Source organism: Lacerta agilis, chromosome 11 (genome assembly GCF_009819535.1).
Source record: "Lacerta agilis isolate rLacAgi1 chromosome 11, rLacAgi1.pri, whole genome shotgun sequence".
Lineage (NCBI taxonomy): Eukaryota > Metazoa > Chordata > Lepidosauria > Squamata > Lacertidae > Lacerta > Lacerta agilis.
Genome location: NC_046322.1, coordinates 8,365,225 through 8,381,311, shown reverse-complemented (window position 1 = coordinate 8,381,311; position 16,087 = coordinate 8,365,225). Strand labels below are relative to the sequence as shown.

At 48.5% G+C, this 16,087-nt stretch overlaps 1 protein-coding gene across 1 annotated transcript in view; it reads left to right on the top strand.

Annotated features, from left to right (window-relative positions):
* PSTPIP2 (proline-serine-threonine phosphatase interacting protein 2) overlaps positions 1 to 16,087 on the top strand; it is a 55,386-nt gene that overhangs the window by 12,083 nt on the left and 27,216 nt on the right. Inside the window, exon 2 of the mRNA XM_033164601.1 lies at positions 13,331 to 13,431. Within this exon, the coding sequence (XP_033020492.1) occupies positions 13,331 to 13,431 (101 nt within the window). The remainder of the gene's footprint in view (positions 1 to 13,330; positions 13,432 to 16,087) is intronic.

Below are 16,087 nucleotides of genomic sequence, written 5' to 3'. Positions count from 1 at the left end.
TCTGGCGTATAAGACTACTTTTTAATCCAGGGAAATCTTCTCAAAAGTCGAGGGTCGTCTTATACGCTGGGTGGAGAATCTGTGGTCGAGTATATCTCAAACTTTATATTTTAACTGGAAAAGTTGGTATTGTGGTTTTATGTTGTGAACTGGGACCTGTGGGTATAGGACAGTATACAAATTTTTAATCATCATCATCAACATCATCATCATCAATAATATTATTTGAGTTACAGCCCTCAAAGAGGACAGCTTTTGAATTGAGTCCACTTCTCAATGAAATGATTAGAGGACAAACAGGGTGCCTGGTCTGTATTAACAGAAGCTAGAGAATGGAGTTAAGCAGGACTGTGATTGGAAAGAAAAATGAAAGTAAGAAAACAGGATATGGGGTCAAGTCTGGATTGCTTAATGTGCTAATGTGAAGCTGCTCCGTGCGCGAGAAGTCAGGAAGAGAAGCGGGAATGGTGGCCAACACTTTTATTATGTGTAGAGCAGTGAAAACAAATCCCTGGCCCCGTCAGAGGATTCTGTGCTGCGATTTCTGTTGCGGAATGGCAGAGTTCAATGCAGCCGGGCAGTTTCTGCTGCAATCCTTCCTTGCCCACCCCACATATTTTAAAACTGCATTTTAATAACAGCAAAGAAATGTAAGAAAAGTTAGTTTGAGAGAAAGGGCAAGTTGTCACAGTTGCCAGCCAGGGGCGGAGCAAGGGGGTGTGTTGGGGGCGTTACGCCCCGTGTTCCACCCTGGGGGGGGGGTGGCACTCGGCGCGCCTCCCATGACTCCCAAGCCTACAGTGAGCAACGGCCATGACGGCCTATGCGGGCTGCCGGCAAAGTGGCAAAGCTCTCCCCCTTTCCCCAGGCTCGTTGTAGGCTTAGGAGGTGGGGGGCGCCGTTGCCACACTGCCCGGTAAAAAGCCTCACTCCGCGGCTTGCCGGTGGCAGTGTTCCAGTGCCATATGGACAGTGCCGGGGTCCTCTGCTCGCGGCTGCAGCCACATGCAGAGAAACCTCTGTTCGTGGCTGCGGCGCTGGAGCAGCACCGCCGGCAACCCGCAACGTAGCGCGCATGCACAGTGTCGCTACGTAGTGACGCATACGTTGTACGCATTGATGCTGTGTATGCGCGCTACGTAGCGACGCCCCGCCCCCGGGTGCACGTCAGGTTTGCCGCTCCGGGTGCCCGAGCAGCTACCTATGCCACTGTTGCCATTAAAGATGTATAGGATACATCAATACGATTTACTGAGATGATAACAAAATGGACCAAAAGGAAGTGAGGTCCGTAATTCCAAAGCAGCTTTTCTTAAACTTGGATCTCCAGCTGTTGTTGGATCACAGCTCCCATCATCCATAGCTACCAGGACCAGTGGTCAGGGATGATGGGAGATGTAGTCCAACAGCAGCTGAGGACTCAAGTTTGGGAAACACTGTTCCAAATGGTTCCATGGTTTGAATTGAAACAATTGAAATTTTTTACTCCAAAGGAGAGGGTAAGGAATAACTCTGAATTGTACTAAATCCCGACGCTCGCATAGAGCTGTGGTACCTGATGCTTCCGAGTCACCGTTTAGAATAAAATTAGGTAAAATGGCAAAGAAGCAATTTCGAGCACTTTGGTTCCCGGACACTTTTAGCGAGGTTCCTCCCCTCCAAGAACAGTGATTTGTTAAGTCTTGGAATGCCAATTGCAGAATCCTAGGCCCACTTCCTTGGGAAGGAGCCCCTCTGAATTCAGCAGGGCTTACCCCTGAACAGGCATGGAGATGGGTTGGAGCTCAGTGGCAGAGCATTTGTCTTGTGTGCAGAAGGTCCCAAGTTCAATCCCTGGCATCTCTAGGCGGGGCCGGGAGAGACCCCTGCCTGAAATCTTGGAGAGCTGTTGCCAGTCAGTGTAAAAAGAAAAGAAAAGAGAGAGATAAAGGTAAAGGACCCCTGGACGGTTTAGTCCAGTCAAAGGTGACTATGGGTTTGTGGTTCTCATCTCGCTTTCAGGTTGAGGGAGCTGGCGTTTGTCCACAGACATCTTTCCGGGCCAGGTGGCCAGCATGACTAAAGCACTTCTGGGACACTGATGGAAACCAGAGTGCATGGAAATGCCACTTACCTTCCCGCCACAGTGGTACCTATTTATCTACTTGCACTGATAAGCTTTCGAACTGCTAAGTTGTCAGAAGCTGGGACAGAGCAATGGGAACACACCCCGTCATGGGGATTCGAACCGCCGACCTTCTGATCGGCAAGTCCAAGAGCAGGGGTCGGCAACCTAAGACCCATAGGCTGGTAGCGGCCTGCGAGGCTTGTCTAACCACCCCATGGTGACCCCTGCTGCCCCCCGCCGCCCGCTCTTACTGGCGTGGCCCAGCATGGATGTGTGGCAGAAATAGCATGTGCGCACACGTGAGGGACAGAGAAGCGCCGTGCGCACAGGCTATTTCTGGTGCACATCCGGGTCGGAGGAGCGGCAGAGATAGCGTGTGCGCACGGGCGCTCCTCCGACCTGGAAGAGCACATGTGTACTGTGCGCACATGCTCCGGCCCATCCTCCAGACGGAGCGTGGACCGGCCCATCGGCGGGTAAGCTTGCCGACCCCTGTCCAAGAGGCTCAGTGGTTTAGACCACAGCGCCACCCACATCCCAGTCAGTGTAGACAATACTGAGCTAAATGGACCTTTGGTCTCATTCAGTAGAAGGCAGTTTCACAAGTTGCATTGTAAGTCTCAGCAGAGGTGCCAGCTTGCACTGAATATTGGGAGGTCAATGACGTGTGCATGCTGCCAGGAGCCGGGGGGGGGGGGAGCTGAGCATGGTGGCAGTGCCGACTCAATGGCAGGTGGCTCCTCCTCTCTTGTGCTCGGCCTCCTCCTGCCTCTTAACTGTCCTCGGCTCTGCACTTGGCCTACTCCATCCCCTGTTTGTTCAGAACATTGGGGGCCCCAGCTCCTTCCTTCCCAAAAATATTGGGAACCAGGGGACCCCAGAAGAGATGGGCCCCCAGGAGTCGGCACCCCTGAGTCTCGGTCAGTTCAGTGGGACTGTAGGCATGAGCAGAGTTGTGCTGTATCTGGAATTTGGTTTCCATCTGCCTCCGGTCACTCTTTCTGTTGCTCCAAGGACTCATCAGCGGCTGACTTGTCACCTTGAAACAGCCTGCCTACAGTTTCCACCGATATTCCTTCAAACACCTCCTCTGGGGTTATTTCTGTTTATAGCTGTGCCACAGATGGTGACCTAGTTATGTTCCCAGCCGAAACATTTGCACTGGCTTCTCTGCCTCCGGCACTGGTGAGGAGACATTGCAACCCTGATGCTGGGCTTTGTGGCACTTGGCTGCTCCAGCCGCATCTCGGTGGAGGACTTTGAGCTTTTAAAATTTCAGAGGCGCCTGTGTGATGCCAACATTCGGCAACCCCCCTGTCCCTTGCTTTCTGTTGTTGGTCATGGTTGCAGTTTCCCCTAAATCCACCTCTGCCCACCTGAAGCTCTCTGGTTATTCCAGGAGTGTTTAGGCTGGACCTAGCAAGGAGCAAATATGATCCTGCTGTTGCCAGTTTTTTAAAAACAAAAAACCAGAAAGGTGTGTGTTTCAGTCTCGTGACCGATTTACACCATCAAGTTCTCCTGTTGAACAGGTGCACAAATGTTTGCTGTGCCGTCAAACAGCCCGGCGCAGTTCTCCTAACCAGTGGCGAATCGGCTGTGTGGATTTGGGAGAACGCCAGGAGAGTTGTGCCGGATCAGGTCAAAGGCCCATCTAAGTTCAGCATCCTCTTCTTGCAGGTGACAAAGAGGTGACGTGGTTTGAGTTTCAAAAATGGCATTGAGAAAGAGGATGAAGAAAAACGCTTATAGTTTAATGGTGAATTTTGGATATACAGTGGTACCTTGAATTACGAATAGGTCGAAAAATTCGTAAGTCGAAAAAAGCGATTTCCCCATAGGAATTCATTGGAAACGAAAAATTCGGAAAAATTCATAAGTCAAGTAAACCGCATCTAAAATTCGTAAGTCCAGTAAACCCCATCTAAAAACGCCAACGGATGTCCTTCGGATGTCGGAAAATTCGTAAGCGTGCGGGCACATTTTTCATTCGTAAGTCGAAAAATTCGTATGTCGAGTAATTCGTAAGTCAAAGTACCACTGTAATGGAGATGTAAAAGATTTGGATTATTATAAAAGATGCAGGAGGAAATGATTGATATAGGATACACAAATGGGAGGAGGGAAATCCAGGAGATTCTATGGAATCTTGTCTTTATGTTGTGTGTTGGATATGTGATTGCAAAACTGTAATTTGAAAAACCAAATAAATATTTATTTATTTTTTAAGAGAGAGAGAGGGGATGAAGAAAACATTTTCTCCCTCTCTCTTAACTCTGGGAATTGTGGCCGCCCAATTAAGCTGAATGTTGGAAGATTCATTAAAGATAAAAGAAAGTCCTTCTTCACACAGCATCTAGTTAAATGGTTTAACTTGCTCCCACACGGCTTAAAAACTGAATGAGGCAAATTCGTGGAGGAGAAAACCATTGATGGCTACCAGCAGGGGATCCAGCTCCTAGGGGCCGAGTTCTTTTGAGCCCCTCTATATTTTTGGACTCCTTCATGGATCACTGCCTTGTTGTGGCGAAGGGCCTTGAATAACTCAGAGAAGCTATGAGCTGTGCCGTGCAGCGCCACCCAAGATGGACAGGTCATAGTGGAGAGCTTAGACTAAACGTGATCCACCTGGAGCAGGAAACTGGCAAGCCGCTCCAGTATCCCTGCCAAGAAAACTCCATGGACAAAGACAACAGGCATATAAAAGTTATGACGCTGGAAGATGAGCCCCTCAGGTTGGAAGGCGTCCAACATGCTACTGAGGAAGAGCGGAGGACAAGTACAAGTAGATTCAGAGCTGATGAAGCGGCCGGACCAAAGCCGGAAGGTCGCTCAGTTGCGGATATGCCTGGAAGCGAAAGGAAAGTCCAATGCTGTAAAGAAAAATATTGCATAGGAACCATGGTCCATGGGGTCACGAAGAGTTGGACACGACTAAATGACTAAACAACTAAACAACAACAACATATTGTTGGGGCCGGACCTCCTCCTTCTCGGCCTCCATACCCAAGAGATTATCTCATGCCCCAATAGCGTGGAGCCGAAAAGCGGAGCGCAGTGTGACTCCAATGGCCGGCTTCTCCTCCTCCTCTTCCTCTTGCCGTGGTGGGTTAAGGAGGGTCGATGCAACCTCCTGCCACTGGTGGTGCCAAGAGGAGGTGGACGGGGAGGCACTGGCCATTGAACTGTGCAGCCGCTGCATTCTTCTCCACCCCTGGCTTCTACTCTGACAACATGCGCATGATGTTGCCCCCCCCCAAATTGCCTTTGCAAGCTGGCACCTCTGGCAACTAAGAATGATAGAGGCTAAGCTCTGCCTCCACAGCTGGAATACCAGTTGCTGGAAGCCAAGGGAGGGGAGAGAGCTTTTGGGCTCAAGTCCTGCTTTCCTGTTTCTCTTGCTGGCTGCTGTGAGAACAGGATGCTGGACTAGATGGGCCCCTGGCCTGATCCAGCAGGCTCCTTCTTATGTACTTACGCTGGTGCTGAGCAAGGACTTGAGTCTTGCTCTCTCCAGTCAAAATTTCTCCGCCTAGGGCTTCTAGCACGCCTTATGAACCTGACTTACACTGAGTCAGAGCATCTGTCCTATGTAGGCCACTACTGACTCATCCGACTCACAGCAGCTCTCTTGAGATCTCAGGACAGAAGCCTTGTGGCTGCGAAGGATTTGCTCTGTTTCTTCAAAGAAGCTGTTTTGGCACATCACCCAGTTAGCCTCAAATGTGTCAACCCGGGAACAAAAGATTACCTTGTAGTCGAAGAAATAAATTTGGGGAAGGGCTTTTCTCAGAACCCTGAATTCCGGTTTCCTCGAGTTCTTTGCAACACTGAGGCAATGTGATTAATGCTGGAAAGGGGATCTCTGGTTCTCCCACACTGGCGTGACAATGCTGCAGATCGTGGTTTTGACGCTCAGCGGAGAAAGCTGCAACTGCACCTTTGCACAAACTTTCGTGGAAATTAGACAGTGTTTGTGGGAACCTCTCGGAGGGATTTGCCTGTGTGGTGCCAAACTTTGGACAGGTCAGGCTGCAATAAATATTGTTTCAAATGATTTCAGAGGGTTCCAGGCATTCACGCACGGTCTGTGGTCCTTTGGAAAACAGAGACATGGTGGAGACTCTTATAGCTTTAAGAAATGTGGTTTATTTGCTTATTTACACCTTCTGTCTGCATGGGAGGAGTCCAGATCTTACAGCATGGCTCTTTCAAGAGCCTTGTACCCCACACCAGTGCGTCTCTCCCAGCCAGCCTTCAGCCAGCCTGCCCAAGATGGATCCCAGTCTTTCTTCTTCTTCCTTGTCCTTCCCATAACATCCTGTCATTTCACACCCAGTTACTGTGGCAACCTTCCAAATCCCCAATCACACAGTGAGGAGGACAGTTCTCTTGCATTGTCAAGGGCTCTCAATGGCCCTGCATTGTTTCTTAATGGCCCTAGCTTGGCCAGGTCGTTTTGCATAAGCTAGCTCAGGATTTCCTCTGCAGCTTGTATTTCTCCCTTCACACCCCAAAGCATCAAAATCCTACCATTTATTAACTTTGAGGGTTTAGGGGTCCCCACCCACAAATCTCTTAACACTGTTGTAGTAACGTGGGGATCGTGATTCAGCAAGTGATTTCAGCTCTGACAGCATCTTCATGTAACACTCTTTATTCAGACAAACAAGTCTGGGGAACTGAGGAGAGGGATGCTACATTTATAGGGATAGAAAGACTGGCTAGAAAGGATACATTTTGGAGGGAACAATCTCAAGCAACCGCAAAGCTGCCTTTTGGTGGGAACCAATAAGACTGAGGATCCAAATGCAGCAACTTGAATGAACCAATAGTAGCTGTTCCTTCTGGAACAGGAATGCAGTTACTTTCCCCTAATGTGAATACAGGCAATAGTAATACAGATTTTATAACCCTTGTATCAATACACAACAACTGTGTTAGCTTTTTAAGAGGCACTTTGCCAAATCAGTGCCCTCCAGCTACCCCAACCAGTATGGCCAGGATAAAGCTGCTGCCAGTCAGTGGGGTGGACCGACGAGCAGATTCTTATTGTGCTAATCTGAGGGTCTGCTTGTGCATGGTAGCTGTGAAGAAGAAATTTTCCTGACTTCCTCTGTCGGAGGCAGGAATGCCTCACAGATGAGGAGAGCTCTGTTGCGCTCAGTTCCTGCTTACAGACGTCCCAAACGGCATAAAAATGAGCCGCTGATCAGATCTGGCAGGGCTCATTCATTTGTTCTTCTGTCACCCAGCCATTATGGTCCATGTTGCTCTGTGTTGTTGTGGGGTGTGTGTGTGTGTGTGTGTGTGTGTGTGTGTGTGTGTGTGAGAGAGAGAGAGAGAGAGAGACCCTTGCGCCTGACCATTGCAAATGCTCCACTGTGTTTTAGACAGAATCTCTGGAGTCCCCTTATTTCTCAGCCACCTCTGAGTTTCAGTTCCTCCACCAGATTGGAATCATAGAACCGTAAAGGTGGAAGGGACCCCGAGGATCATCTAGTCCAACCCCTTGCAATGCAGGAATCTCAAATAAATAGAACCATAGAATAATTTCCTGCCCTGGTCTGTGATGATCCTCTGTGTTGGCCTTTCAGCCTATCCCTACTAGGCAGCAGAGCTCACTGATGGCCTATATACGGTGGGGCTGAACAGCTGGAATTTGCTCAACCCACGATGGATGCAAGTTTTGTTTTTGGGCAGAGTCAACTTCCTAATCATCACATATGTTTTTATGATCCACTCAGAGCTTTTTTCCTCAGATGAAGAGTCCCATACAGTTTGTAATGCACTGGACTTTTTGCCATCAATCTGGTCTTGTAGTATATTTCAGCTTCATAGTCACACTGTAATAAAAGGGTGGCCATGAGACTCTTATTCTTAGGGTCATTGGTTCGAGACCCACGTTGGGCGAAAGATTCCTGCATTTCAGGGGATTGGACTATATGACCCTCGTGGTCCCTTCCAACTCTATGATTCTACGCGGGACTACAACTCACATCATCCCTAACCACTGGCCTTGCTTGCTGGGGCTCCTGGGAGTTTTGGTCCAGAGACATTTAGAGGGCCACAGGGTCTCTACCACAGCTGTTGAACTTTGATGTGCAGAGTGGGGCATGTGAATTTGGCTGGAGATCTCGTTCTACCCATTGCAATCACACCACGATAGATAGAGGTAAAAAGGTAACGGTAAAGGGACCCCTGACAGTTAAGTCCAGTCGCGAATGACTCTGGGGTTGCGTGTTCATCTCACTCTATAGTCTGAGGGAGCTGACGTTTGTCCGCAGACAGTTTTTCCAGGCCATGTGGCCAGCATGACTAAGCCGCTTCTGGCGAAACCAGAGCAGCACACGGAAACGCCACTTACCTTCCCACCACAGTGGTACCTATTTATCTACTTGCACTGGCGTGCTTTCAAACTGCTAGGATGGCAGGAGCTGGGAGTGAGCAACGGTAGCTCACTCCGTCGCGGGGATTCAAACCGGCAACCTTCCGCAAGCCCTAGGCTCAATGGTTTAGACCACAGCGCCACCCGCGTCCCATTCAATACAGCGGTAGAGAAAAGTAATTAAAGCTGTTTATTATAGGATAGGACTGTTTCTAGTTCTAAGCTAAATAACTGGTCTGGAGAAAGTAAAATCAGCCGTGCTTGCTCATTTGTTCTCAGACCACGGGGACCTCTCATCCCTAGGCATGAGAGAAGAGAGGGAAAAGGAAGTTGTAAACAGGATGAAACCTAAGATGTATCAGTTTAAACTTCAAAGGATAGAATCACAGAATCATGAAATTGTAGAGGGGACCCCCGAGGTTCCAACCCACTACAATGTGGGAATCTCAACTGTATCATAAATGACAGATGGCCACCCAACCTCTGCTTAAACATGAAGGAGAGTCCACAACCTCCTGAGGGAGTCTGTTCCTTTGTCGAACAGCTCTTACTGTCAGAAAGTTCTTTCTGATATTTAGTTGGAATCTCCATTCTTGTAACTTGAAGCCATTGGTTCGAGTCCTACTCTCCGGAGCAGGAGAAAACAAGCTTGCTCCCTCTTCCACGGGACAGCCCTTAAGATATTTGGAGATGTCTGTTGTACCTCGTCTCAGTCTCCTCTTTTCCAGGCTTTTGTTGTTTAGTCGTTTAGTTGTTTCCAACTCCTCATGACCCCATGGACCAGAGCGCGCCAGGCACTCCTGTCTTCCACTGCCTCTTGCACTTTGGTCAGACTCATGTTGGTAGCTTCGAGAACACTGTCCAACCATCTCCTCCTATGTCACCCCCTTCTCCTTGTGCCCTCCATCTTTCCCAACACCAGCGTCTTTCCCAGGGAGTCTTCTCTTTGGCCAAAGTATTGGAGCCTCAGCTTCAGGATCTGTCCTTCCAGTGAGCACTCAGGGTTGATTTCTTTGAGAATGGATAGGTTTGATCTTTTTGCAGTCCATGGGACTCTCAAGAGTCTCCTCCAGCACCATAATTCAAAAGCATCAATTCTTCAGCGACATACCCAACTCCCTCAACCGTTCTTCATAAGGCTTGGTTTCCAAACCCTTGATCATCTTGGCTTCCCTCCCTTTATTTTAACCCGATACAAACCCCTGTCTGCTAGCTGAGTTGTGCCCAAGCTTCCAACCGCTGCTCCAACACAAAAACCACGGGTAAAGTCAATGCATGGAGATTTGATAACCAAAGGAGGCCAATGGCAGCAGAAAGGATGGTGTAGTGGCTGGGTCTATTTGAACTGGTGGGACAGAAGGCAAGGGAGCCCAACAGAAGTAGTAGCCACAGCCAATCACTGGCCGAGCCCAATAATTTCTTGTCTCCATCCTCTTCCCTGCTGAATTGTTACAAGGTCAACATTGAGATTAAGGACTGGGAGGAAGGTGAGAGACAGGGCCACCCCCAAGTAAGAAGGCAGGCAGGTGGGGGAAACTGACCTTGGTGGGGCACTGCTTGCCCTAAAATGTGGGGATAACCAGTAATTCCCGGGGTGCCTGCTCCCACTGGTTATGATTGGGTCCGCTGGTTATGAAGCTGAAGGTTGTGAGAAGTTGTTTGGAGTTCGTTACGAAGGTTTCTGAAGGTTTCCGAAGGTTCCAGAGAGGAAAGGATAGGCAGAGCAAAAAGGTGTGGCCAAAAGTAAGCGGCCAAAATAAAATAAAGAATAAAAGACTAAGAGACTACAGTCAATGGTGGAGTTGCGCTCTCCCAACTACTACTCTGTGCAGCTTGGTTTCTCTTTCGCTTTCTCTCTTGCTTGTCTCGCACGGTTGTTCTCTCTTGGCTTGTCTCGCACACTCTACAGAGAGCAGGGGCCATTTATTGATAAACTGAACAACGTCATAACATTAACATACACCAATCACAGCATTGCATTTGGCTGAGTTTCCGGGCAGGAAACCGCTCTCCGACCGTTACTAGAGGCTTTTCTGGCGCACTTTGTTGCAAGCGCGGAGGGATCCAGATAGCAAACCTTGGCCGGATCTCTTTACCTTCCGTGCATTGCGCGGAAGGTTTTTGTGCTGCGGCAAAGTGCAGGAAGCACCACAAACGTATTCCCACACTAAAACTTCAGCATCCACCAGTGGGAAGGTAACAATGGACCAGAGCCATTGTTTCCAGTGGCGTAGTGGGGGGGGGCGAAGGGGGTGGGGAGCCCTGGGTACCACCCTGGAGAGGGTGACACTCTGGACGCCCCTCCTTGGCTCACCTCTGCCCACAGGCAGTGCGCCGCTACAGAGCGCTGTGCGCCACCAGCGAACCCCAAGCAAGCCTGGCGTGCAGGCGCAGCGTGCGGACGACGCATGTGTCGTACGCTGTGCCTGCGCACTGGGAGCGGCACACTGCCGGCGGGCCAGCCTAGGACAGGCTTGCTCGGGGCTCTCCTGCCAGCAGCGCACCGCTATGGAGCATTGCACGCCGCCGGCAGGCCCCGAGCAAGCCCGTCTAGGGCTCGGCCGCCGGCAGTGCGCCGCTCCCAGCACGCATGCATCGGACGCACACTGCGCATGCGTGCTGGGGGCAAAACCACGCCCCCGGGTGCTTCCGGGTTTGCCGCCCCAAGTAGCTGGCCGGCTTCCTCCGCGCCTGATTGTTTCTCAAGGTCTCCAGCAGGTTTGGAACTACAACTCCCATCATCCCTAGCTAGCAGGACACGTGGTCAGGGATGATGGGAGTGGTAGTCCAACAACAACCGGGGACCCAAGTTTGAGAAATGCTGGATTTGAAGCACGGCCTAGTGTTCAGGAGTTACAATAAGATGTCCTATTGTAGAGCGCTCTTGTTGCAGGTTTCCAGCCTCTCTTTCCCATCCCCTCTCCTGTTCCTCCTTGCCCGACAGTGAGTCATCATTCTGTACCTCCTGAGCTTCTAGATCAGGGGTCCTCAAACTTTTTAAACAGGGGGCCAGTTCACTGTCCCTCAGACACTGTTGGGGGCCGGACTAAAGAGGTGCCAGAAACATGCTCTTTTTCATGTATTTTTTTAAATAAAAAAAAAAAAACCTTGTTTCAAAATAATTGCCAGAACAGACACACAACAGGCGCTATCAGTAATAATATAAGTTACCTATACCTCACCTTTATACTTCATTTCTTCTGGGTTATTTTTGATGTTGTTGTTCCTCATGCATATGACTTTCTCTGCGTCAGGGTTCAGTCTGATTCCTCTCTTTCTGTATAAGAACAAGCATTAAGGAGGCCTCCTAGCCCGCTCACAGCTCCTTTATAACAGGCATCCCCAACCTGCAGAAGAAGAAGAAGAGTTTGGATTTGATATCCCGCTTTTCACTACCCGAAGGAGTCTCAAAGCGGCTAACAATCTCCTTTCCCTTCCTCCCCAACCAACAAACACTCTGTGAGGTGAGTGGGGCTGAGAGACTTCAGAGAAGTGTGACTAGCCCAAAGTCACCCAGCAGCTGCATGTGGAGGAGCGGGGACGCAAACCCGGTTCCCCAGATTACAAGTCCACCGCTCTTAACCACTACACCACACTGCAGCCCTCCAGATGTTTTGGGACTACAATTCCCATGACACCTAGCTAACAGGAGCAGTGGTCAGGGATGATGGGAATTGTAGTCCAAAATATCTGGAGGGCTGAAGGTTGGGGATGCCTGTTTTATAAGACCAGTGGTAACATTTGGCCCTGGAAAATATTAACCACTCTCAATTTTACCCCTGGACTGCCACCTGTCCAGATTTTAATTTGCTCTGAATTAATTTTAAGATGTATTTTAATTAATTGACTGCCTGTTCTTATGTTCTTTGTGTACTGTGTTAGTTTTATGATTCAGTTGCAGGTAGGCAGCCGTGTTGGTCTGCCATAGTCAAAACAAAATAAAAAATAAAAAAAATCCTTCCAGTAGCACCTTAGAGACCAACTAAGTTTGTTCTTGGTATGAGCTTTCGTGTGCATGAGCTTTCATATCTGAAGAAGTGTGCATGCACACGAAAGCTCATACCAAGAACAAACTTAGTTGGTCTCCAAGGTGCTACTGGAAGGAACTTTTAAAATTTTAAATTTTGTTTTTAGTTTTATGATGTTAGCCTCCCTGAGCCTGGCTCCCTCCGGGTAGGGCAGGGTAGAAATAAATTATTATTATTATATTATATTATTATTATTTTCAAATTTGGGGAAGTTTGGGTGGAGAGCTTTATTTTAAAGATTAACCCGCCACTATTTACATGGAGATTCCCTTGCACAATCAGCCGTTGTGATTCAGACTCCTCTTCTTGCTGGTTCTATTTGCATATGTTGCCTGTGTTTCTGGTGCTTCCCTAACTTTTAAGGTTGCCAAGGCTGCCACATGGGACCCGTGCGCACGTTTAGGAGGCAACCGGCTGGCGAGGCGCTGCTCTGGCGGGCATGGAGCTGGCCTGAGCGGAAGGGAGTAGGTTAGGGGCTGGCATGGAAGGGGTTCCTTCGGTGCCGTCCCACCCTCTGGCGGCTTAAAGGGGCAGCATGCCGTTATCAAGCAGCCAGCGCCTGCGGGATCGACCGCATTACCAGGGCTTTGTTACACGCACACATTTCTACCTTAAGTCTCTTCCTGCCCGGCCACTTCCAAGCCTTGGGCCTTGCGGGTGGTCCAGGTTCAGGACCCTGGCAGGCCGGATTTGGCCCGCGGGCCGTAGTTTGAGGACCCCTGTTCTAGATCCTTGCTGGGCTGTTTTTTTTTTTAAATAAAAAAGTTATATTTCTTCTAAATATCTTTTTCAATACCCTTTGCTCAGACTACAGATTTAATCAGCACAGCTGGTTACGATGGCATCATTCAGCACCTCAACGACGGCAGGAAGAACTGCAAGGAGTTTGAAGACTTTTTGAAGGAAAGGTATGTGCTGAAGACTTGTTGGACTTGCCATATCTATATCTATATACAGTGGTGCCTCGCAAGACGAAATTAATTCGTTGCGCAAGACTTTTCGTCTTGCGGAAATTTCGTCTTGCGAGGCACCGTTTCCCATAGGAACGCATTAAAATTTAATTAATGCGTTCCTATGGGGGGGAAAGTCCGGGGGGCCCTCCCGACCGGCACCGGAGCCACGCGGCGCCGCGTTTTAAGGCTGCAGGGAGCGAACAGCAGCGCTGCTGTTTGCTCCCTGCAGCCTTAAAACGCGGCGCCGGCTTACATTGTTACCTCGCCAGTTGAATTCGTCTTGCGAAAGACAGCCATAGACGAATTCATCTCGCGAGTCAACTAAAAACTTGCAAAACCCTTTCGTTTTGCGAGTTTTTTGTTGTGCGAGTCATTCGTCTTGTGGGGTACCACTGTATCTATATTAATATATTTATTAGTGTGTGTGTGTATATGGGTGTGTATGTGTGTATATGTGTGTGTGTGTGTATATGTGTGTGTGTGTGTGTGTGTGTGTGTATACCGTATAATGTATTATTGGTTTTTCATAAATTTATACACAATAATTTTAACCATTCCAGAACATAAAAAGAAAAAAAAGGTTCTTTCGAACCTTTGGATCTCCTCCCCTCCCTCCGTGGGTTCCATTTCCAAAAACATTCACCTTCCCCCCCCCCCCCGCATCCTTTACCATTATCCATCAAGTATATAATCATGGTTACCAAAGTTCATTTCGCATCACAAGTGTCATTGTATCCCTGCCAACGATTTTAACTGTCTACAGTGATCTTTTAAGTGTATTAAGAAGTTCTTAGAATATTTGGTCTTCCTGGTTTCTGATCTTCCCCATCAGTCTCGCCATTTCTTCATATTCCAATAACTTGGTCTGCCATTCCTCTCTAGTCGGTAATTCTTCTTCCTTCCATCTCTGGGCTAAAAGCGTTCTCGCTGCCGAAAAAGTCATTTATCTTCTTTTTGGTAGTTCCTCACCTATTACACCTAGCAAAAAAGCCTTTGGTTTTTTTGACAAAAGTTTTCTTAAACATTTTCTTTAACCCATTATATATCATTTCCCGTAACATTTACTAGTTTGTTGCATCTCTATCCCACCTTACCTCTGAGGAGCTTAAGGGGGTGTACTTAACCCCCCCTCCCTGTTTTATCCTCTCAAGAACCCTGTGAGGTAGGATAAGTGTCTTACAGGGAAAGGCAAGGGGTGAGATGGCTAAAGATAGCCTTGTCATGTATAACGAGATAAGAATCCAATGTCTTTGTTCAGACCAGGTCTCTCCATGGTTTTAAGTTTGGTGATTAGTTGCAATTCAGCCACTTCTCTTTCCAGTCTATTTCTGAAATTCCTTTGTAACAAGACAGCTACTTTGAGATCTTTTATAGAATGTCCTGGGAGATTGAAGTGTCCTCCTACTGGTTTCTCTGTCTTGTGATTCCTGATATCAGATTTATGTCCATTTATCCTTTGGCAGAGGGTTTGGCCTGTTTGTCCAATATAGAGAGCTGAAGGGCACTGTTGGCATTTGATGGCATACACAATGTTGGAAGATGAGCAATTAAATAGTCCTGAGATGGTATGTTTGATGTTGTTTGGGCCAGTAATGGTGTTGTCCGGGTTTATGTGGCAGCAAAGTTGGCATCTGGGTTTATTGCAGGCTCTGGTACCAGTGTCCATGTTGAGACCTGTTGTTATATTATTGTGGGTGAGGAGTTGTTTTAGATTGGGTGAGGTAGGGTTAGGCTGAGAGTGAGTGACTGGCCCAAGATCGCCCTGGGAACTTCATGGCTGAGTGGGAAGTTCGAATCCTGGTCTCCCAGGTCCTAGTCTAGCACTGTAACCACTATGCCACACTGTCATTCTACAATGACCCTCTCTGATGGAAGAGGAGCCTCTGTGACACTCTCACTCCCCGTTTCAGACTGGTTTGCATTTTTAACAATATAGCTAGAAGCGTGCAAGGGAATATTGAAAGATGGTTTCAGCCCAGCCCCTTTTGATTCCTGGTTCGGCTTTCATTTCCGGCAATTCGTGATCCAGATACTTTCCTTGAACTCTAAGTGACAGTTAATTGGAGTTAGCTTGTTTCACAGAGGTTGAAGATACAGTGAGATCCTTGTCTCACTTTTTGGAGGGCTTCACTTTTAAAGGGAGGACCTTGGAGCCTAGGGATGTTTAGCCTCTCATACAGTTGTGACTTCCTTAAGCTTTGCCATTCATTGCAGGGGCGCCGGAGAAATTTTGGGTTGCCTTGCACAGTGTGCATAGCTCTCCTTCGAAATTTGCACTTCTCTGAATTTCGCAGAGCGGTTTTCCAACCGTAGAAAATGTGCACGTTAGCGGAAAGTGTGCATAGATGAATGACAATAACATTTCAAGTTCTCCAGGACTCTTAATTGGGCGGCAAACAAAACAAGGGAGGAGTGATGGGGAAGGAAAAGGCTGGCTGAACAAACTCAGCCGCTTCAACAGCTCTGCCAGCTACTGGTCTGTTTCGAGGCATAATTCAAAGGGCTGGTTTTGACCTATAAAGCCTGATATGTCTTTGGCCCAGGCTATCTGAAGGACTGTATTCTCCCATACGAACCTGCCTGGTCTCTTGAGATCTTCAGGGAAGGCCCT